At 41.3% G+C, this 22,957-nt stretch overlaps 1 protein-coding gene across 1 annotated transcript in view; it reads left to right on the forward strand.

Annotated features, from left to right (window-relative positions):
• MAP3K15 (mitogen-activated protein kinase kinase kinase 15) overlaps positions 1–22,957 on the forward strand; it is a 145,615-nt gene that overhangs the window by 84,144 nt on the left and 38,514 nt on the right. The window contains exons 7-11 of the mRNA XM_070783981.1: positions 6,275–6,445; positions 10,786–10,898; positions 11,362–11,521; positions 15,217–15,367; positions 16,223–16,330. Coding sequence (XP_070640082.1) covers positions 6,275–6,445; positions 10,786–10,898; positions 11,362–11,521; positions 15,217–15,367; positions 16,223–16,330 — 703 coding nt within the window. The remainder of the gene's footprint in view (positions 1–6,274; positions 6,446–10,785; positions 10,899–11,361; positions 11,522–15,216; positions 15,368–16,222; positions 16,331–22,957) is intronic.

The following is a 22,957-nucleotide window of genomic DNA, read 5'->3' on the forward strand; positions in this document are numbered from 1 at the left end:
ATTTCAAATATATTCAAAAGTAGAAGGTAACATAATGAACCCCCATTTATTCCTTATCAACCTCAATAATTACCATCACAAGCCAGTTTTGTTTCCCACTCCCACTGACTCCCCCTACCCCAACACTGGGTTAATTATGAAGCAAAGACATGACATTTCAATGATAAATATTTCACCTACAAGATATTGTCCTAAAGATTAAGAACTTTTTGTAAAATATCATCACAGTTATCATACCTAAAAATTAGCAGTAATTCCTTAATATCAGTGTTCAGATTTTCCAAATTGTGTCTTTTTTTTTTTTTTTTTACATTGAGTTTGTTTGACATGATCAAGGCAAAGTCTACACATTGCATTTTGTTGATAAGACTCTTAATTCTTATCAACTTTTCTCCTCTTATTTTTTCTTTTTCTTCTTGTCAAAGAAGCATTTGTCATGTAAAGTTAACAAATTTCTGGATTTTGCTGATCATATCCTTGTGGTATAATTTAGTAAGTCCCTCCGCCACACGCCCCCCAACCCCGCAACTCCTGTAAGTTGGTAGTTAAATCTGGAGGTTTATTTCAGATTCTGGTTTGAATTTTTAATTTTTATTTTATATTGGAGTATAGTTGATTTATAATATCATGTTAGTTTCAGGTTTACAGCAGAGTGAATCAGTACACATATAGCCATTCTTTTTCAGATTCTTTTCCTGTATAGGTTATTATAGAATGTTGACTAGAGTTCCCTGTGTTGGTTATCTATCCCGTATATAATAGTGTGTGCATATTAATCCAAAGCTCTTATTTATCTCTCCTCCCACCATGTTTCCCCTTTGGTAACCATAAATTTGTTTTCGACATCCATAAGTCTGTTTCTATTTTGTAAATAAGTTCATTTGAATCATTTTTAAAAATTGAATTCCACATATGAGTAATATCATATGATGCCTGTCTCTTGCTGGCTTACTTAACTTAGTATGATAATCTCCAGGTTCATCCATGTTGCTGCAGAAGGCATCATTTCTTTCTTTTTTATGGCTGAGTAATATTACATAGTACATATATAGCACATCTTCTATATTCATTCCTCTGTTGATGGACATTTAGGTTGCTTCCATGTCTCGGCTATTGTAAATAGTGCTGCAGTGAATATTGGGATACATGTATCTTTTCGAATTATGTTTTTCTCTGGATATCTCCCCAGAAGTGGGATTGCTGGATCATGTGGTAGTTCTATTTGTAGTTTTTTAAGGAACCTTCATACTGTTCTCCATGGGGGCTGTACCGATTTACATTCCCACCAGCAGGGTAGGAGGGTTCCTTTTTCTTTACACCCTCTCCAACATGTATTGCTTGTAGCTTTTTTTGATTATAGCCGTTCTATCTGCTGTGAGGTGATACCTCATTGTAGTTTTGATTTGTATTTTTCTGGTAATGAATGATTTTGAGCATATTTTCATGTGCTTTTTTCACCATCTATCTGTTCTTTGGAGAAATGTCTATTTAGGTTGGTTTGATTTTTTTAAAGACTACTTAATAGTTGATTGTGTACTTCATCTGTTTTTTCTTTTTGTGATGATAGTGGCCCTTGATGATCATTTCCTAGATCCATTATTTGGTTAGAAGTTGTAAAATAGTGATATTTGAATTTTATAATTAATTCCTGAGTTAGTAGCACAAATACTTTATTTATGAAGAGAAATTTTCCCTCATCAATGACTTGATTACAGTTTGTATGGGAAAAGGAAGCTGTATGCTTAATTTCGTCTGGGTCATTTTTCAAAAACAGTGAATTGGTTTGTTAGCATCCTCTAAGAGTGACCAGTGAGGTTTTATAAGATCTTTATGAACTCATAATTTCAGTGATAATTAATGTATTTCAATGCTTTATAGTTATTTTTCTTCTTAATGCTCAAATTGTTCCCTCTTTAGCCAAAAGCTTTCAAGTTGGCTCCTGAGTCTTTGATAAGAGTTTAGTAGCTTCTTTGTTTCTTTGTGGGTTAAGATGTTCCAGGATCGTCTTAGACATATGTTGAATCAGTGATTCTTTCACAGAGTCCTGGTTTCTTTAGTGAGAGATGAAGTTTACGGATCCCAGTCAGGGCTTGAAGGTTCTTGTTGCTACTGAGTTGGTCATTGCTTTGGACCTTTTTGGTAGATAGAACTGGGGAGACCACCTCATGAATTCCTACCGATATTCCAATTCAAATTTAGGACTATAGGATTTTTGCTTCTTTGATTTTGTATTTATTTCTCCTATGCCAAAAATTCTGGTTCTTAATGATACTAAATTAATATTTTTGTATTCTTTTTCAAAACACCAGTACTGTCTCATCACCTGGACTTACCAGGTGGCTCAGTGATAAAGAATCTGCCTGCCAATGCAGGAGACACAGGTTTGACCCCTGGGTTGGGATGATCCCCTAGAGGAGGAAATGGCAACCCACTCCAGTATTCTTGCCTGGGAAATTCCATAGGCAGAGGAGCCTGGCAAAGAGTCAGACATGACTGAGCACACACATACACTATTATCACTTACATAGTATGATTCAGATCAGATCAAATCAGTCGCTCAGTCGTGTCCGACTCTTTGCGACCCCATGAATCGCAGCACGCCAGGCCTCCCTGTCCATCACCAACTCCCGGAGTTCACTCAGACTCATGTCCATCGAGTCAGTGATGCCATCCAGCCATCTCATCCTCTGTCGTCCCCTTCTCCTCCTGCCCCCAATCCCTCCCAGCATCAGAGTCTTTTCCAATGAGTCAACTCTTCCCATGAGGTGGCCAAAGTACTGGAGTTTCAGCTTTAGCATCATGCCTTCCAAAGAAATCCCAGGGCTGATCTCCTTCAGAATGGACTGGTTGGATCTCCTTGCAGTCCAAGGGACTCTCAAGAGTCTTCTCCAACACCACAGTTCCAAAGCATCAATTCTTCGGCACTCAGCCTTCTTCACAGTCCAACTCTCACATCCATACATGACCACAGAAAAAACCACAGCCTTGACTAGACGGACCTTTGTTGGCAAAGTAATGTCTCTGCTTTTGAATATGCTATCTAGGTTGGTCATAACTTTCCTTCCAAGGAGTAAGCGTCTTTTAATTTCATGGCTGCAGTCACCATCTGTGGTGATTTTGGAGCCCAGAAAAATAAAGTCTGCCACTGTTACCACTGTTTCCCCATCTATTTCCCATGAAGTGATGGGACCGGATGCCATGATCTTGGTTTCCGAATGTTGAGCTTTAAGCCAACTTTTTCACTCTCCACTTTCACTTTCATCAAGAGGCTTTTGAGTTCCTCTTCACTTTCTTCCATAAGGGTGGTGTCATCTGCATATCTGAGGTTATTGATATTTCTCCCGGCAATCTTGATTCCAGCTTGTGTTTCTTCCAGTCCAGCGTTTCTCATGATGTACTCTGCATATAAGTTAAATAAACAGGGTGACAGTATACAGCCTTGACGTACTCCTTTTCGTATTTGGAACCAGTCTGTTGTTCCATGTCCAGTTCTAACTGTTGCTTCCTGACCTGCATACAGATTTCTCAAGAGGCAGGTCAGGTGGTCTGGTATTCCCATCTCTTTCAGAATTTTCCACAGTTTATTGTGATCCACACAGTCAAAGGCTTTGGCATAGTCAATAAAGCAGAAATAGATGTTTTTCTGGAACTCTCTTGCTTTTTCCGTGATCCAGCAGATGTTGGCAATTGGGTCTCTGGTTCCTCTGCCTTTTCTAAAACCAGCTTGAACATCAGGAAGTTCACGGTTCACATATTGCTGAAGCCTGGCTTGGAGGATTTTGAGCATTACTTTGCTAGCATGTGAGATGAGTGCAATTGTGTGGTAGTTTGAGCATTCTTTGGCATTGCCTTTCTTTGGGATTGGAATGAAAACTGACCTTTTCCAGTCCTGTGGCCACTGCTGAGTTTTCCAAATTTGCTGGCGTATTTCGTGCAGCACTTTCACAGCATCATCATTCAGGATTTGGAATAGCTCAACTGGAATTCCATCACCTCCACTAGCTTTGTTCGTAGCATTGCTTCCTAAGGCCCACTTGACTTCACAGTCCAGGATGTATGACTCTAGGTGAGGGATCACACCATCGTGACTATCTGTGTCATGAAGATCTTTTTTGGACAGTTCTTCTGTGTATTCTCACCACCTCTTCTTAATATCATCTGCTTCTGTTAGGAAGCATTTCTGTCCTTTATTGAGCCCATCTTTACATGAAATGTTCCCTTGGTATCTCTCATTTTCTTAAAGAGATCTCTAGCCTTTCCCATTCTATTGTTTTCCTCTTTTTCTTTGCATTGATCACTGAGGAAAGCTTATCTTACCTCTCCTTGCTATTCTTTGGAACTCTGCATTCAGATGTTTATATCTTTCCTTTTCTCCTTTGCTTTTCGCTTCTCTTCTTTTCACAGCTATTTGTAAGGCCTCCGCAAACAGCCATTTTGCTTTTTTGCATTTCTTTTCCATGGGGATGGTCTTGATCCCTGTCTCCTGTACAATGTCACGAACCTCATTCCATAGTTCATCAGGCACTCTATCTATCACATCTAGGCCCTTAAATCTATTTCTCACATCCACTGTATAATCATAAGGGATTTGATTTAGGTCATACCTGAATGGTCTAGTGGTTTTCCCTACTTTCTTCAATTTAAGTCTGAATTTGGCAATAAGGAGTTCATGGTCTGAGCCACAGTCAGCTCCTGGTCTTGTTTTTGCTGACTGTATAGAGCTTCTCCATCTTTTTCTGCAAAGAATATACTCAATCTGATTTTGGTGTTGACCATCTGGTGATGTCCATGTGTAGAGTCTTCTCTTGTGTTGTTGGAAGAGGGTGTTTGTTAATGACCAGTGCATTTTCTTGGCAAAACTCTATTAGCCTTTGCCCTGCTTCATTCCATATTCCAAGGCCAAATAGTATGATTACTGGAAACTATATAAGATTTCTTTGCATTTATATTTTTTCCTTAGGTTATATCCTCTTAGGAAAATACAATTGGATTGTTGTGTTTGTAAATCATGTGATAAATTAGTTTCTCTTTTGTGGGTAAGCTGTCAACCAGATGCATAAGTTCATTTGTTTTGCCCCAGCCACAAATTCAGATAGTATGTTCATTAGCAAACTCTCTTTTTAGGCAAAATTTTAAGAATTGTCTCATTTTTAAAAAGAATCATGTAAAAATCTTATGTAGTTTCAAAGCCAAATTCCAAGATGTATTAATGGAACTTTCTATCTGTCTCTGCCCCCTTCATCATGTTTTTTTTTTTTTTTTTCCCCTCAACCTATCAGTAGCCATTTTTCTTCCCTTTTTATTTTCCATTTTGAAGAAATGAAAGGAGATACATTTATTGTTCACATCCCCTCCTTTTTAAATAAAAAGGTAGCATTCTCTGCACAGTATTCAACACCTTGCTCTCTTGTCTTAACAGGATGTTCTGGAGACTTCTCCATAGCAGTATTACATAGAAGTTGCTTCATTTCTTTTTAGAAATGTTTAATATTTTATATTATAATATGAATAGCATTAACCATCATTGACTTACTCAGTCCTCACTACTGATGGACTGTGCTTCCAAACCTTCATAGGAACACTTTTAATATTTCACAGCCACAAACTCAAGATACTTTGTGGCAAAAAAAATGTAACAGCTGTCTAAGGAATCCATTTCTTGTGTATAAAATGAGAATTTTACCATACAATGTACTAATAAAGAAGACTGTGATCTGTGAATATATAAATAATTTCTGGTTCTGATGAGTATAACAGGAATTACTGGTGGGGCCATTCCATGTTTGAGGATGGCAAGACATTTCAGGTCAAGAAATGCCCAGATATATTTCTAAATTCATCTTGGCTTTCTGAATTTGGGGACCCTGCCACTTTTCCAAAGGAACCTTGTGTCAGACTATCTCATCCTCATGATTCAGGCTTAGCTTCTGAAATCTTTACTCTCCATCCAGCAACAGGAGGATGCCATATTATTTTTTTTCTGTCTTTCCAAATACATTGATCTGCATACACTTTCATCCACAGTCTAGGTCTAACTTAGAAAAGATCAGGTAAAGGACTGAGTATGATTTAATGAGACTTACTGGTGTGAATCTTAAGCACTTGTTTCATTTGACTATGAAAAATGAAAGATAATTAAAATTTTTTTCCTGTTAAAGTACAGCATCCTTGCACCAGCCTTTCACAGAATGAATGCATATATAGATATAGACATAGATATATACACTCTGTGTCTTGAGTCAGACGTTTGTCATCTTATCACTGAATCTTTCAGGAGAAACAGCGCAGGTGATCGTGAGAAGGCCCTGCAGGTCATGCTCCAGGTTCTGCAGAGCTGTGACCACCCGGCCCCTGACATGTTCTGCCTCTGTGGGAGGATCTACAAGGACGTCTTCTTAGATTCAGACTGCGAAGATGATGCCAGCAGAGACAGCGCCATTGAATGGTAAACCAGCCGCCTTCGTCAGTAACGCATGCATCTTTGCAAAGAATAGAATTACACAAGTTCAGGGTCCAGGTCTTTTCCCTACATATGTGTATCTGCCTGTTTGCTGGCAGTAAGAAAGATGCCATACACATGGTCTGGGAATTTCCAGATTCTTTTTTCCAAAAGGAAACCATTAGAAACAGCATTTTCTGCTGGTGACACTCTTCTCACAAGTTCATGCATTTATAGGGGCAAGGAAGCTCAGCACCCTCCTTCCCAGCTCCTCCTTCCAGAACCTTGTTCCACCACCATCATGGCATTATCCTCTCAGTGAGCTGTTCATTTCTTATTCATTTATTCATTCAACAAATGTTTTCTGAGGGTTTACTGCATGTCAGGAACTCTTCTACATGATAGGGATAAACAGCAGATCTGAAGCCACACCTTAATGGACCTTGCATTGCTGGTAAGGAAAGTCAGACAAACAAATACAGTAAAATAGAATATCAGCTGGTGGTGAGGGCTTTGGGGAAAAGTTAATCAGGGACAAGGGAAGGGAGGGTTGGGAGTTGTCAGCAGTTTTATATAGGATGCTCAGTGAAAGTGAATAAAGTGTAGGTGGCGAGGGAATGAGCCTTGCAGATAACTGTGTTCCAAAAGTGGGGTGGGGGACAGCAAGAACAAGAGCTGAGGGGGTCTCCTCAGCAAAGACCCTGAGGAGGAAGCATGCCGAGTATGTACAAGGATGATGAGGCAGGAGCGAGGAGGAGAGTGGCAGGAAATGCAAAAGAAGACTGTTTTACTCAGAGTGAGATGATGCAGTGCTGGAATGTTCTGAGCAGAGGGGTGACAAAATCTGAGCTGCATTTTAACCAGAAGACTCTCATGGTTATGCAAAGAATACATGTTAGGGGGTGTGTCAGCTATCATTTACTGCATAACAAGCATCTCCAAAACCTAGTGGCTTAACACAAGGGTTTATGATTTCTCATGGTTCTGTGGATTGCCCAGGCAGTTCCTCTGTCGATTCTAGTCCTGAAGTGCTGAACTCATCCCTAAGGTTGTAGTCATCTGGAGAGTCAGCAGGGTTGAAAGGTCCAGGATACTCACATGTGCTGGTGCCAGCTGTTGGTGGGAGCCTCCATTCTCTAGCAGTGGTTTTAGTACTGCAAGACCAACTCCCTTACATGGTGGACAGCATTCTAACAGAGTGAATGTGGAAACCAGAAAGCTTCTCAAGGCTCAGGAACTCTCACAAGGTCAGTTCTGCCACATGTTCTTGATCAAAGCCAACCACATGGTCAGCCCAGATTCAAAGAGGTGGAGACACAGATTCCACCTGTGAGAGGGAAACATGACAAAGGCATGTGCTTAGTGGTTTGGCAGGGGTTGTGGTTATTAAGTAACCTACCACGTGGATGAGGGCTGACACAGAACAGTTAGAACCTCAGAGAAGAGCTGATGGTAGCTTGAACCAGGGTAGTAATGATGAAAACAATGAGATGTCAGAACCTGGGTGTATTTGAGATAAGAGCGCACAGCCTACATCATCCATTTCCATCGCAAGAGCTCTTGGTACCGCTGTTTGGTCTCATTTCATTCTGACTGCTCCCTTTCCCCCTCCTCTTTGCTTTCCTTCTATACAGATTGGACTCTGTCCTCTCCCCTCTTCTCTCCATCTACGCTGTTCCCTGGTAATCCCAGTCACTCCCACACCTTGGACTGTAGTCAGTCTCCAGCCCAGCCCCTATCCTAAGCTTTGGCCCCACATTGCCCGACTCTTTGCTTACCTATTCTTTCAAGCTGGTGCTGGTATTCAAGACTCAACATATCTAAGACTGAGTTATTCCCTCCTCTCCATAAGGGATGGCTTATCTCCCCATACAGTCATTTCCCAATTCCAGCCCTTCTGTGAGTCTTCGCTTCCTCCCTAACCATCCTTTCCCATCAATACCGCCCTCAGTTGGTGCCATTTTTTTTTTTTAACTTTCTTGCCAGGAATGTTCTTACAGTATCTCAGGTAGGTTCTCTGCTTGGTGTCTGTAAAGTGAATCCTTCATAGATTAATAGCTTACTTTTCCTGAAGCTCAAAGACCCGAAATACCTCTCCACTCCCTACTAAATACAACTTCAAACTCATAGATCACCGTTCTGGGTGCTCTGCAGACTTTCTCCAGCTTGCCCCTAGCCCTGTTTCTCACTACTTGATATATGTCCACATAAACTGGAGTTCCTTAGGAGCTCCCCAAACTCCCATCTCTGCTCCTGCCATTTTCTGTCTGGGGATTCCCTTTCTAAATCGCTGCTGTTACAATTCTGTCCATCTTCATGCCACATCTCAAGCCTCTCTGTCTCCTGTGAGTCCCTCTAGATGGATTTGTGTGGTTTTAGGTTATTTGCCACACTCATGAAAATTAGTATTTTCACTAATTGTGTGTAGATCTTACCTCTTTCATAGTATAGGTTCTTAGAGGGTGGGGATCTTCTTTTAGTTTTAGTTAATCCCCAGTAGCACCCAGTGCACTGCATGGTCAAGAGGAATCATTCGGGGTGTTGAAGGGAAGGGAAACAGAGGAAAATAATTGGCAGGGGCAAAATAAGAAGCTGTGGTCCCACCACCGTGGCCAGGAATTCAACCCCCAGGTCAGGAAATGATGGCCTGTGGCTCCTTCAAGGAAGTCATCAGAGCCCTCTCCATGCAGTTCGGAAGGTAGTGCTGTGGGTACAGGAGCATGTGAAGCTTGATTTTCTGGTCAAGGCATGCTGGCTCTGGTGAGGCCATGGGGATCGTCTCTCTCTCAGAGATGTGGAACGTGAGGCCCAGGGAGGCAGGGGGCCAGTCCAAGGTCATGGGGCTGGACAGACACAAGCCTGGGACTGCAGTCTTGACTCCAAATTAGAGACTTGTATGTCCCCAAGCTGGGCCTGTTTGATTTGTGGATAAGAAACATAGAGAAATCACCCCCTCTGCCCTCTTCCCAGATAGCTTTCTATAATAAAAGAAAATGGAAAAAAAAGTCACATATAGTAGGATATGGAATTTAAAATCCCCAAAACATACCAGGAGTAGGAGGGAGAGAAGGTTCAATTTTATTGGAATTTTGTTGACTGGGGTTGGAAGAACTTTCTTGATGTCCTCGGCTCCACTTGAGGGTACTTGTATCATGCCACAAAGTTCACAGAATCAGATTTTAACTGATTTCATGACATGATCAGATTTAACCGATAGGTTCTCCCTTTCACAATGAATGTTTTGTTGGTGTTGAATCCTCCTGTTGTCACATGAGTGATAAAATCACTCCTGGTTTACAAAAAGACATTTTTGTGTCATTACTTCATTGGTCAGATTCTTTTTTCCCTGATGTTGTTATTCATACTTGATCATGGAAGAGAAATACATTTTTTTATGTGTAGACAAAGGATAAATAAGAAAATTTTAAATGGCATGGTGAACCTTTCAGTGTAAAAATGGCTCTCACAGTTTAGGGTCTTGTTCTTTATCCTAATGTAAACCATCACTGCCCCTTCTCTCACTTTATGCCACTGCTCTTTGGGATCCAACATTTTGGCAGAACTGCTTCTTACATGAAAAAATAATTACATTTTGTGATACAAACAAACAGACGGCCTACAGAGAAAGGGCCTATACCTGTTGAGATTTCCGTGAAATAAAAAATGCTCAGTGTGCAAATGGAGTATAACTTTAAAAATGGTACGTTGACATTGTGGCTCACTTTAAGGGGTAGAATTATAATAGATTTTAAATTTCTTTTGTACACTTTAATGTACTTTCTTATTTTATACAATGACCACAGCTTTTCTCTAAAAGCTATAAATCTGATGAGGAAAGATTTTAAAACTCCCTAGGCAATGGCACTCCACTCCAGTACTCTTGCCTGGAAAGTCCCATGGATGGAGGAGCCTGGTAGGCTGCAGTCCGTGGGGTCACAAAGAGTCAGACACGACTGAGCAACTTCAGTGTCACTTTTCACTTTCACGCGTTGGAGAAGTTAATAGCAACCCACTCCAGTGTTCTTGCCTGGAGAATCCCAGGGACGGGGGAGCCCGGTGAGCTGCCGTCTATGGGTTCGCACAGAGTCGGACACGACTGAAGCGACTTAGCAGCAGCAGCAGCAGCAGCAGTGCTATTGTGTTGCTATTATGACATTTTTAAGAAGCTATCTAATTGGTGCAGGTAGCTATCTGTAAAGATGGGCAGGGAGGGGCAAAGAGTTGGAAAACAAATTAGAACAGTAAAACTTTTCATGAGAAGGTTGATATGTGCTATTATTTACACTTTTTTTCTTCTATTATAATAAGCTGATATAAAGGGAGTTTTGGTGCTTCTATAATTACAGGTATCGCAAAGGGTTTGCGCTCCAGCCATCTCTCTATTCAGGAATCAACCTTGCGGTATTGCTGATAGTTGCTGGACAACAATTTGAAACTTCCATGGAACTGAGGAAAATAGGTAAAGCTGTTCATGACCACACATGTTGATATGCTTTGACAACACAAGTCCAGCATTCAAAATTATGCTCAAATAACCAGCATTAGGGGACTTCCCTGGTGGCTTAGTGGTAAAGAATCTGCCTGCCAATGGAGGAGGTGTGAGTTTGACCTCTGGGTTGGGAAGATCCCCTGGAGAAGGAAATGACAACCCACTCCAATATTCTTGCCTTGGAAATTCCATGGACAGAGGAACCTGGCAGGCTACAGTCCATGGAGTCGCAAGAATCGAACAGAAGTTATCGACTAAACAACAACAAAAACAACCAGCATTTTATCGCAAAGGGAACAGTTACTCTCTGATAGCACACGTGAGGCTGCAGCCCAAATACAATGCCCAGTTTCTCCTCTATCTAAAGGCTTACATGATATGATAGAAACTAGGAAGATTCGTCTTAACTTTCTCTAAAATTCAAATTATTCAGGTGTCCGGCTGAACAGTTTGTTGGGAAGAAAAGGGAGCTTGGAGAAAATGAACAGCTACTGGGATGTAGGTCAGTTCTTCAGTGTCAGCATGTTGGCCAGTGATGTGGGGAAGGCTGTCCAGGCAGCAGAGAGGTTGTTCAGACTGAAACCTCCCGTCTGGTGAGTCACGCCTATGCATTTTTATCACCCATGTCAATATCCAGTCTTGTTCTGAAAAGTTAACCCAGGAGGAAAAGGTGTGAATGCAAAAAACAATAACAACTGCTGTGTTTTTCCTTCTGACTTCTTCATTAAAGCGAAGTTAAGGCAGAAAGGCTCACTTGGTTTTATGTGAAGGGAGGGAAAAACAGACAGACCCCCCGCATAGAATATATCCTTACATGCTATGTCTCCAAGACAAAATCTCAGTCCCGTTAGTTTTTTCAGATCATGTAGGTTCTCAAGAGCAGAACATTCTTGGGTACCAGTCCATATTGTGCATTTGTGAGAAAGCAGATAGTAAAGCTCAAAGTACACCAAGTAAATTATTTTCATCACAAATGAAAGCGAACTAAAACACCCTTCATAGACATGGTCAGGAAAATGGAGGCCCAGCAGTGCCTCTAGTTAGCTCACTATGCAGCGATTAAAATGTGCAAGAAAGAATACTTGGAGACATGGAAATGTGTTCATGGATTATCACTGAATAAGAAAAACCAGATGCAGCATGTACTTTTTTCTATCAGTGACATTATCAGAATCACCTGTGTTGATTAAAACAGATTGCCAGGCCTAACCCTTAGGATTTCTGGTTCAGAGGGTAGGGTAGGGCCGAGAATTTGCATTTAGAAATTACAAGCTAAAAAAAAAAAAAAAGAAATTACAAGCTGACGCTGCTGGCCTGGGGGCCACACTTTGAGAACTACTGTTGTATATGGACTCATTTTCATTAAAAACCTCTGTTTCATGTGACTTGGAGGAGGGTCTGGGAGAGTTGGGCAATAGTTGATTTCCCAATAGACACTGCTAGAAACGTGGTTCTGCCATTGATTGCTATAGTCTCATAAAATCAATAGAGCTCAGCAGATATTTGTATAATGAATAAATGATGAGTCATGAATTTTCCCAAAAATATTGATAGTGGTTGTCTCAGGGAGGTAGCTGATGAAGAAGTTTTGAATCTGCTTTTTAAATCTGTCCTCTGATTTGTCTAAAATGCATTTGGATCACTTACATAATTAAAACATTTTTGTTTCTAATGGTCCATGTTTGTCTGTCCTCTTCTGTGTCTCCTCTCAGTGGGCCAGTCTGGACTCTAGGGGATAGGAATTTCAGTGGCCATACCTAGGGTTGACTGTGTTTCCTCCTCATCTAGAGGACTTAAATTTGATCCTGAAACCCTATGAACTTGCAAGTTTTCTGAGGCTGAGAGAACACAGAGGTAGGCTGAGCTTGCAGCTCTCCTGGAGTGGCCGCTATTTGAAGCACTCTAATGTTACGGTATATTGCTGCATCTGTGGCAGACAGAGCTGACTCTCTGGAGATGAGCTCTGAGGCTTGAATACATTCCCATTACATCAGAACCTGGACTGACTTACAGTGTTCATACCTATTGTGTGTTCAAGACCACCCTGAGGTTCATGATTTGCTCAAAGAATTCATAGAATTCAGAAAAGCTGTTATACCTGTGGCAGTGGTTTATTGCAGGGATACGGATTAGAATCAGCAAAGACAAGAGGCACTTAGGGCAGAGCTCAGGGGAGACCAGGAACAGGCTTCCAGTTGCCCTCTTCCAGTGGAGTTGTATGTAGTTGTTGTTACTTTAGTTGCTAAGTCGCCTCTGACTCTTTGCTACCCCAGGGACTGTAGCCCACCAGGCTCCTCTGTCCATGGGATTTCCCAGGCAAGAATACTGGAGTGGGTTGTCATTTCCTTCTCCAGGGGATCTTCCTGACTCAGGAGTTGAACCCACATCTCCTGCATTGGCAGGTAGATTCTTCACTGCTGAGCCACCAGGAAAGCCCAGTGGAGTCATGTGGACAGTGCTTAACTCTCCCAGCAGTGATGTATGACAACGTGTACAAAGTATTGTCGACCAGGGAAGCTCACTGAGCCTTGTTGTCCAGGGTTTTATTAATTGTTTTAAAAAATAATTTTATTTATTTTAATATTACTTTATTTTGAATATTAATTATTTGAAATTAACTTTATTTGAATATTAATTTCATTTTTTAAATGTATTGAATGCTACTCCATTTTCCAGTCACTGTTTATTACATGCTATTTATTTTTATTTTTTAATATAAATTTGTTTATTTTAATTGGAGGCTAATTACTTTACAAATATTATATTGGGTTTGCCATACATTGACATGAATCTGCCACAGGTGTACATTTATTTTTGATAGTGCTGGATCTTCATTGCTGTGCGAATTCTTCCCTAGTTGCGGTGAGTGAGGGCTACTCTCTAGTTGCAGTGCACCGGGTTCTGTTGTGGAACTCAGGCTCTAGGCTCACGGGCTTCAGTAGTTGTGGTTCCTGGGCTCTAGCACACAGGCTCAGTAGCTGTGAAGCATGGCCTTAGTTGCTCCTTGGCATGTGGGCTTCCCACACCAGGAATCAAACCTGTGTCTCAGTTTTGATCCTGTGTAAAGAATCTGCAGGGGCAAACATGCAAATTCTTTACTACTGAGCCACCAGGGAAGTCCCAGGGTTTTTACTGAGGATCAGTTATGTAGGCATGAAGCATGTAGGTAGCTGACCTGAGTCCCCAGCCTCTCCAGAGATCACACTGATACAACATGGCCTAAGGCCTCCACCGTGAATCATAATGTTAGTGTAGACTAGCTGACCTGGCACAAGGCCTAAGGTGGACAAAGACTCTTATCAGGCAGGACATCCCAAGGGCTTAGAACTGATGCTTCAGAAGTCAATCAAAGGCCAGACCTTTCTCTGGAATATGTAGTTGGAAACCCAGGCCTGCCAAATTAATCCTTTACAACACCGTACCTTCCCAGGATAGCTCCAGACTTTATCCTCAAAGGGCAAAATAATGCTCTGATACTATCAGTGTAACCACCTCACCTCAACCCCATTCCCTACCAGAGAGGAGACCACCGCTGCCTGGCACCTATGTTTAAAAAGTTCAGTTTGCCTAAAGATAGTAAAGATGTGGTGAGACTGAAGACCTCATAAATTAAAGATCCACCAGGTCAGATTTGATTTTTTTTTTTTTTTAGAGAGACCTTGAATTTAATATTAGTGATGGCCAGAGGTCAAAGAGGAAATAGGGTAGGAAGGAAACTGGCCTGGCTATAGAAGAGAAACATGAGGGATCCTTTCAGATGGAAATTTCTTCTGTCTTGACTGTGTCGATGTCAATATCCTGATTGTGATACTGTTCTAGAATTTTGCATGATGTTACGATTGGTATAAACCAGGCCAAGGATACATGGGATCTCTCTGTATTGTTTCTTACAACTATATATAAATCTATAATTGTCTTGTTCGAAAAGAAAAAGACACTGAGTTTGAAATTTTGTCATTTTGCAGTTCCTTTGAACTTCAAACCACTTGCTCTTGTTAATTAAGATAGCAACTGTTTGCCAGTCTTTGTGCTTTGAACAAGATGTACCAAAATTGAGTTCTAGCCCAATGTTAGTAAAAAGACATGTTCTATGATTTTGTTGGACAAGCTTATTTTGCTCCATTTGGGTTTCTTGTAATTAAGTATGTGGCTGCCAAATGATTAAGAAGTACCCGCTATGCAATATGAATTTAAGAAATAAAGCTTTGGTGAAACTTCTTTTAAAGGGAGGAGGATTGAATACTGTTTCCTTGGAAATCTAATTTATTGGTATTTGTGGTCTTTCCAGGTACCTGCGGTCATTAGTTCAGAACTTGTTGTTAATTCAGCGTTTCAAGAAACCCCTTATTGAACATTCACCCAGGCAAGAACGGCTGAACTTCTGGCTAGATATAATTTTTGAGGCAACAAATGAAGTTACTAATGGACTCAGATTTCCAGTAAGAAACGCTAAATCTTGAAGATAAAATAAAAAAGAAAGTGGGATTGGTACTGTCAAATTATTGAATACTCTGAAAGGAAGAAAACTTTAGAATAATTGAAAATGTTAAGAGATTCATCAATCTTATGCAAAGTCAGCCAGTGAGAGATCAACTCACTAGAAAAGGTTGGCTATATCCTTTAAAATAGTGGTTCTCAACTAGGAGTGATTTTTGTCCCCAGAGGGCATTTGGCAATGTCTAGAGACAGTTTGGTTGTCATGGCTGTGGGGAAGGTTTTGCGACTGGCAGCTAGTGGGGTGGAGGCCAAGGATGCCACTAAACCTCCCACAAAGATGACACAGCTTCCTGCCCCCAACACACAATTACCCAGCCCCAAATGTCCATAGTGTTGCAGGGGAGAAACTCAATTCCACAACAGTGCAGCACTAATAGTACAATTTTGAAGTTTTACTGCTCCTCTCCTCCTCTCCCTCAGCACAATAAAATGTAACTCATGGACTCTCACTTCATCCTGCGTCCTCTTGCATTTTTTGCAGACTTGGGTACCTACCTGTGGATCCTCCAGTTTACTTCCTCATTTCTCTCAGAAACTGTAGCCTTCCTTGTTCTTCTCTGTTACCTCCTTGGGCAAGCTGTTCTTGGCCATAATAAACAATGTTATCTAATAAACAAGTGTCCCCCACCCCACCATTATTCTTCCTTATTTTCTATATGTTCCCTTATTACATATCCACCAGTAGGTGCTCAGAGAGGGTCTGTGGAGTCCGTCCAGAGCTCCCCACTTGCTCACTGGGCAGGGTGAGCTCTGTGACATGTTCCCGTGCATCACAAGAATCTGTTCTCTTCTTTTAGGTGCTGGTGATAGAACCAACCAAAGTCTACCAGCCTTCTTATGTCTCCATAAACAGCGAAGCTGAGGAGAGGACCGTTTCTCTGTGGCATGTCTCACCCACGGAAATGGTAAGAGAACAATCATAAACAGCTCTCTGTTTATTCTGTATCATCTAGTTAAAAATTCAGTTTTCATGTAGGAGAGTTAACTATATTGTAGTACTTGAAAGAACAGGCACCTGTGCTTAACTTCTGAGTGACAGAAGTATATCAGAGAGTGTAATCACAGTTGGAAAAAGGAAGCAAGATATATATAAATGTGTGTGTGTGTGTAAGTATTTGTATTATATGGTACCCATATGTGTATATGTGTGTATATATATGAATGAATGCAAGCTTGTTGATAAAGAAGTTAAAACATGAGGACGTGGATAAGGAATAAAGTAAAAATCCCTTCAGATCCCCCAAACCTGTTCTGTATTCCAGCCAGTGATGATTTGATGGATGTCCATGTATGCTTTTCTCTAAGCTCAGTTATATATGTATACTGTGTGTACATATATCCGTTATATACATAATATACATATAGACAGCATGAGAAGCATTTTCATTAAAGTGAGATCACATGGTGAGATTTGTTACTTTGCAGCTTACCCTTTTTAAGTGATGCGTACACCATGGAAAGTTTTCATATGGCACACAGTGATCCACCTGATCTTTTAAAATGTAAAATCCCCTATATTCCCATGTCACAGTGGTGCATTTCTGAGTATTCATGAGCCATAGTTTATTTTACCACTTTGCTGCTAATGCACACTTAGGTTTCAATTTTGCATTCTAGCCTACTGTAAATACACTGGTGCACATCCTGGCAGTTACATCCTACCATGCACATGTAGATTTTTCAGGAGCAAAGAGTCCAAGAATTGGACCTGCTGGATTCAAGACTACATATGTTTAAAATTCAATAGCTACTGTCCAACTTGTACCATTCCAGTTCATACTCAACACCAGCAATGCAGGAGAGAAAACATTTTCATTGCCCCTTAAAGATATAACACAAATGCTGGGCCAGGCCTCATGTTTTGTTTCATGAGGTATATTTTCATCTCTATGTGTCCAAAGTACTTCATCACAGTTTTTCTTTAATTAAATATTTTGTAGTAATAAGTAGCAGCTTTGATAAGCTCATTAGATAGATCTGTTTTCTGTCTTTGTTTCCATAGAGTAGGGGGAGAGTTCTGCCTTCAAGTTGACAAAGAAGGATTTTTACCCCGCTGGAAATAAGAGTGTGAGCAATTATGTCTTAATAGTTTAATAAAAGCTGCATCTTCAAAAATAGAACATCAGAAAATAAGAGTTTCAAAATCATACTACAAACTCTATCAGAAATAGTCGTGATACAACAACTTTCCATTGTTCAGTGGGTATAAAGTTTTAGTTATGCTAGATAAATAAGTCACAGAGAGCTGCCATACAACACAGTGGCTATAATTAACAGTATGGGGTTGCACACTTCCAAATTTGTAAATATCATGTTGTGTGGTCTTACCACACACACACACACATAAATAAAAACACCCCCAAAGCCCTACTCATGTTCCCTCCTCTCCAGGTTCAACTGCCAGGAAGCCCCCTCTCCTCGATGTTGGGATTCTTGTACTAGATACCAACCTTACTGATATTCTTTGTGTCATTGATGCCACTGTGATACAGGAGAATTTTAAAAATTCTGATCTGTAATCTCACTATTCCATTGATAGAGGTAGCAAAACACCTCGTATTTTTAAATTAATATTTTATTGGAATATAGTTGATTTACAATGTTGTGTTAGTTGCAGGTGTACAGCACAGTGAATCTGTTGTACATACAGATATGTCCACACTTTTTTAGATTCTTTTCCCATATAGGCCATCACAGAGTATTGAGTAGAGTTCCACGTGCTATTCTGCTGCTGCTGCTGCTGCTGCTACGTGGCTTCAGTCGTGTCCGACTCTGTGCGACCCCATAGACGGCAGCCCAACAGGCTCCCCCATCCTTGGGATTCTCCGGGCAAGAACACTGGAGTGGGTCACATGCTGTTCAGTAGGGCCTTATTAGTTATCTGTTTTATATATAGTAGTGTATATGTGTCAATCCAGTCTTCCAATTTATCTCTCCTTCCCCCTTACCCCTCAATAACCATAAGTTTATTTTCTACATATGTAACTCTATTTCCGTTTGGCAGATAAGTTCATTTATAGCCTGTTTTTATAGTCCACATATGAGTGATATATATTTGTCTTTCTCTGTCTGACTTACTTCACTCAGTATTACAATCTCCAGGTCCATATTGCTGCAAATGGCATTATTGCATTCTTTTTAATGGCTGCGTCGTATTCCATTGTATATGTGTACTGCATCTTCTTTGTCCATTCCTCTGTTGATGAACATTTAGGTGGCTTCCATGTCCTAGATATGATAAACAGTGCTGCAGTGAACATTGAGGTGCATGTGTCTTTTTTTTAATTAAAAAAAATTTATTTATTTTGGCTGTACTGGGTCTTCATTGCTGCACATGGGCTTTCTCTAGTTGCAGCAAGCAGGGGCTACTCTGTAGTTGTGGTCTGCAGGCTTCTCATTGCAGTGGCTTCTCTTGTGGAACACGGGCTCTAGGGCATGTGGGCTTCCACAGTGGCGGCTTGTAGGCTCTGGAGCATAGGCTCAGTAGTTGTGGTGTGGCCCAGTTACCCCGGGGCATGCAGAATCCTCCTGTTTCATGGATCGAGTCCATGTCCCCTACATTGGCAGGCAGATGCTTAACCACTGGACCACCTGGGGAGTCTGCATGTATCTTTTTAAATTGTGTTCTCCAGATATATGCCCAGGAGTGGGACTGCTGGATCATATGGTAGCTTTAGTTTTAGTTTTTTTAGGAACCTCCATACTGTTCTCTGTAGTGGCTGTACCAAGTTACATTCCCACCAACTCTGTAGCAAGGGCAAGGTTCCCTTTCCTCCACACCCTCTCCAGCATTTGTTGTTTGTAAACTTTTTGATGATGGCCATTCTAACAGGGTGTGGACACCTCATTATTTTGACAAGTATTAATAGTTACAAAAAAAGCTGATCCTATTAAAGTGAGTCTTCATACTTAAGTGACTTAGCAGCAGCAGCAGCATACTTTTAGAGCAAAAAGGTTTTATTCTCGTGGAATTCTATAATGGTTGCAGGTCTTTCATGGAACTTTCCATCAGTACATATAACATCCCACTAGTTGTAAATGTTTTGCTTTGTTTGTACATAGTCTGTAATAAGAAATGGAAAGAACTATATAAGCAGCAAATGCTAGTTTTCCTTGACTGATGAAATGTTTTGCACAGCACTTGGTAGTTGTCAGAGCAAATGTCTGAGAGAAATATAAATTGCCTTTTTTCTTTGAGAGGAAGCTTTGCTTTTGCTTTCATTTACATTTTTGAAATTCTGCAGATTGTAAAAGCGAGCAGATTAGCCCAGAGTGAAATGAAACTTCTCTACATGGATTTGCAGTTTTTCCCAGTGGGCTATGGGTGGTGGGATGCGATCGCACAGAGGCACACGTTCACCTGCAAACAGCACCACTGTACCGTGAGATGAAGCTCTGGTTCATTGGCCAAGGATTCAGAAACTTAGGCTGGTGAATGTTTAACCACCAGCTCTCCAGGGGATGTGGGAGCAGAGGGCGATTTGTCATGTTTACTGAGCTCTGTGGTACAAATACTCCCATCCTGGCCAGTTTCCAGCAACCATGGTCAAGTCACCACACACAGGGTTAGGAGGAGATGTGCAGGATTAGCCTCCCAAGCTGGCGTGAGCTGTTCCCAGCACAGCAATGCAGGGGGGCTGCACAGAGCAAGAACGAATGCAGTGTTTCTCCTTCGACTCCTCTTGGGCCCTGACAGATGCATCGTGGCCCCATCACTGTCCATATGGGTAGGGCTGCTGGTTTTGGAAAGCTCTTTGGGGGTGCCATTTATACTTATATTAGTGACTGGAACATCTTACACAAAAAGTCAATGCTTTTAAAAACAGCAACAAAGCCTATGCTTTTAACATAAAAAGCTCCCCTCCCCTCTTGGGGTAGGAGGGCAGAGGCTGAGTCAGCTCCTAGGGGATCCTGAAGGCACCCCCTCTCTGACTTCCCGGCCCATTTCTCCAGAGCCCACCCTGGTTCTGCCTCCAGTGCATACTTATTGGGGGCTTCAGACATCGTGGAAAGCTAAAATTGTGAGTCTACTTCCTCATCATCGTTTGGTGAAACATCCCCTCTCAGGAAGGACTAAGATGCTGCCGAGCAGGAAGACAGTCTCAGCTATCCTGACTGACCCACCAGGACCCTGGGTCAGGAGCCACGCACCCAGAATAGCCGTTGCTTTTGGGTCGACAGGAGTGACTGGGTACAGGGGTGTGAGGGGGGCTTCTGGGCTGCTGCTGAGGTTCTCTCTTGGTGTAGATTCTGGTTACAGTGGGTATTCATTTTGCAGAAATTTGTTGAGATGATCACTGTACCCTTTTCTGAATGTATGTTGTATTTCAGCTTAAGAGTTTAGTCATAATTTAAAAAACCCTCGTAGTGACCTTGTTGATATTCCCAGATCACTACTGGATCCTGTGACTTTTCAGATAAAGCTCAAACTTTTTTTTAAGGTTTTGTTTTTTTTTTTTTTAACGTGGACTATTTTTAAAGTCTTCATTGAGTTTGTTACAGTATCGCTTCTGTTTTATGTTTTGTTTTTTGGCCCTGAGGCCTGTGGGATCTTAACTCCCTGACCAGGAATCAAAACCACACTCCCTTGCATTGGAAGGTGAAGTCTTAACTGCTGGACGGCTGTGGAAGTCCCCCAAATTCAAACTCTTTTCCCAAGTGTCAAGCGCCTACATAACCCTGCCCCACCTTGCTCCTCCTGCCCCTCCCCGACCCTCAGCCCAACCAGACATCCATCATTGCATGGGCCAAAGCTGGCCCTGTATGGGTTCACATGTGCTCTTCTGTTATCTTTACCTCTTCCTGGAATTCATTCTTCTAATTACCCAAGTTCTAACTTCTGCAAAGGTGTCTCTAAGCACCCTTTCCCTTCTTGCACTCAATGTCTATTGGCTACCCAAATGTCTGTATCATGTACAAAGTACATCCTGTCTCATTTATCCACTTCCCAAAGTGTCTACCCAACTGCTGGCAAGCCTGTGCTTGACTTCTTTACTTTTATATCCATAGACCTACAAAGCAGGAACCCCCTCCAATGCCTGTTGGTAATGATAAAAAGGGAAAGATGTGAGGTCTGTGTGTTTTATTTCTTAACCAGTAAATCTTCCTCCCATATTGAGAAGTTCCCTAAAGCTACTCAGAGTAAACCTCCCATCTGGGAGTACTTTGAAAACTTGCATGGCTGAGCTTTCTATATACATGCAGCCTCTTGCCGGTGTATGTGGGTCAGACAAGGTTCTCCCGAATCTGCCAGGGTTCCTATTTCTGTACCTGAATCCAGAGCAGACTCCTATTCTCCACCACTACTCTCTTTCAGTGACTCAGAACACACCTCTTCTTTGAAATAATGTGCAGGCTTTCTATACAGATAGCTCTGTGATTGGCTTTCGTGTTTTCATCCATGTTCACATCTCTCAGTGATTCTCACACAGAGTGGTGGCTCAAGTCCTAATGATGACCTCCAAAGGCCTGCGTGATCTCCCCAGCCTCCTCTCTCACTCCCCTCCAGTCTCGCTCCCCTCGATGCTGGTCCCCAATAGGACAGCAGGAAACTTGTGCCCTGACCACTCGTGGCTGGCTCTCTTGGGCCATATGCTCATTTGTTTGCCTCTCACTTCTCTGCGAGGCTTTGCTGGTCATTTAAGCCAGAGGTCGCCAACCTCTGGGATCTAATGCCTGATGATCTGAGGTGGAGCTGATGTAATAATAATAGAAATAAAGTGCACAATCAATGTAATGAGCTTGAATCATCCCCAAACCATTCCTCCCACCCCAATCGTGGAGAAAAAAAATGTCTTCCATGAAATGGGTCCCTGGTGCCAAAAAGGTTGGGGACCACTGCTGTATGGCATTCCTCAGGCTAACCAAATATATTTTCTTAGTTAAAATGGCTCTCTGTTATATTGCTATGGTAACTTGTGACTCTTCTAAATCTGAGAATTCAGACATTCTTTCTGAAGCTCAACTTTGTTTAAAGTTTAAGGGCAAGGGATGTTGGTGGAGGAAGAGGACAGAATTGTGTATTTATTTCTTAAGTGCTTCTTGTACAGATTGAAATCCCAGTTAGTCTTTGTATTAATCATGGCAGGTTAGATACTACCAAATATCCCCCAAATGGAAACTAGACCCCCAAATAGCAGTTTATTTATGATGATAAAAGTTTATCTATGCCTGGCATTGAATACTGTCTGGTGTCTGCCACATTCTTGCCTCTCCAAACATCTTTGTCAGTCATTCAACTTGGGTGGGCTGTTCCCAAACTTCTCTTAGAGTTTTCCTGGTATGTTGACAGAAAATGAAAGGCCACTCACTGTGTAAGTACCGTGTACCTATTGTTTCTGTTTCAAATTTAGATTGTTAGTTCTGAACTGGATTAGAGATACAAATGAATTTTTTACAATATAGAAAATGTTTCTGGTGTTCCAAGGTATGCAAACTACTTTGCTTCAAGTGCTAAATTCCACTGAAAGTAAAAAATAGCAGAAGTGATTCACCATACAATACCAAAAATGATTCTTTACATGGAAAAGATC

The sequence above is a fragment of the Bos indicus genome, chromosome X (assembly GCF_029378745.1).
Source record: "Bos indicus isolate NIAB-ARS_2022 breed Sahiwal x Tharparkar chromosome X, NIAB-ARS_B.indTharparkar_mat_pri_1.0, whole genome shotgun sequence".
Classification (NCBI taxonomy): Eukaryota; Metazoa; Chordata; class Mammalia; order Artiodactyla; family Bovidae; genus Bos; species Bos indicus.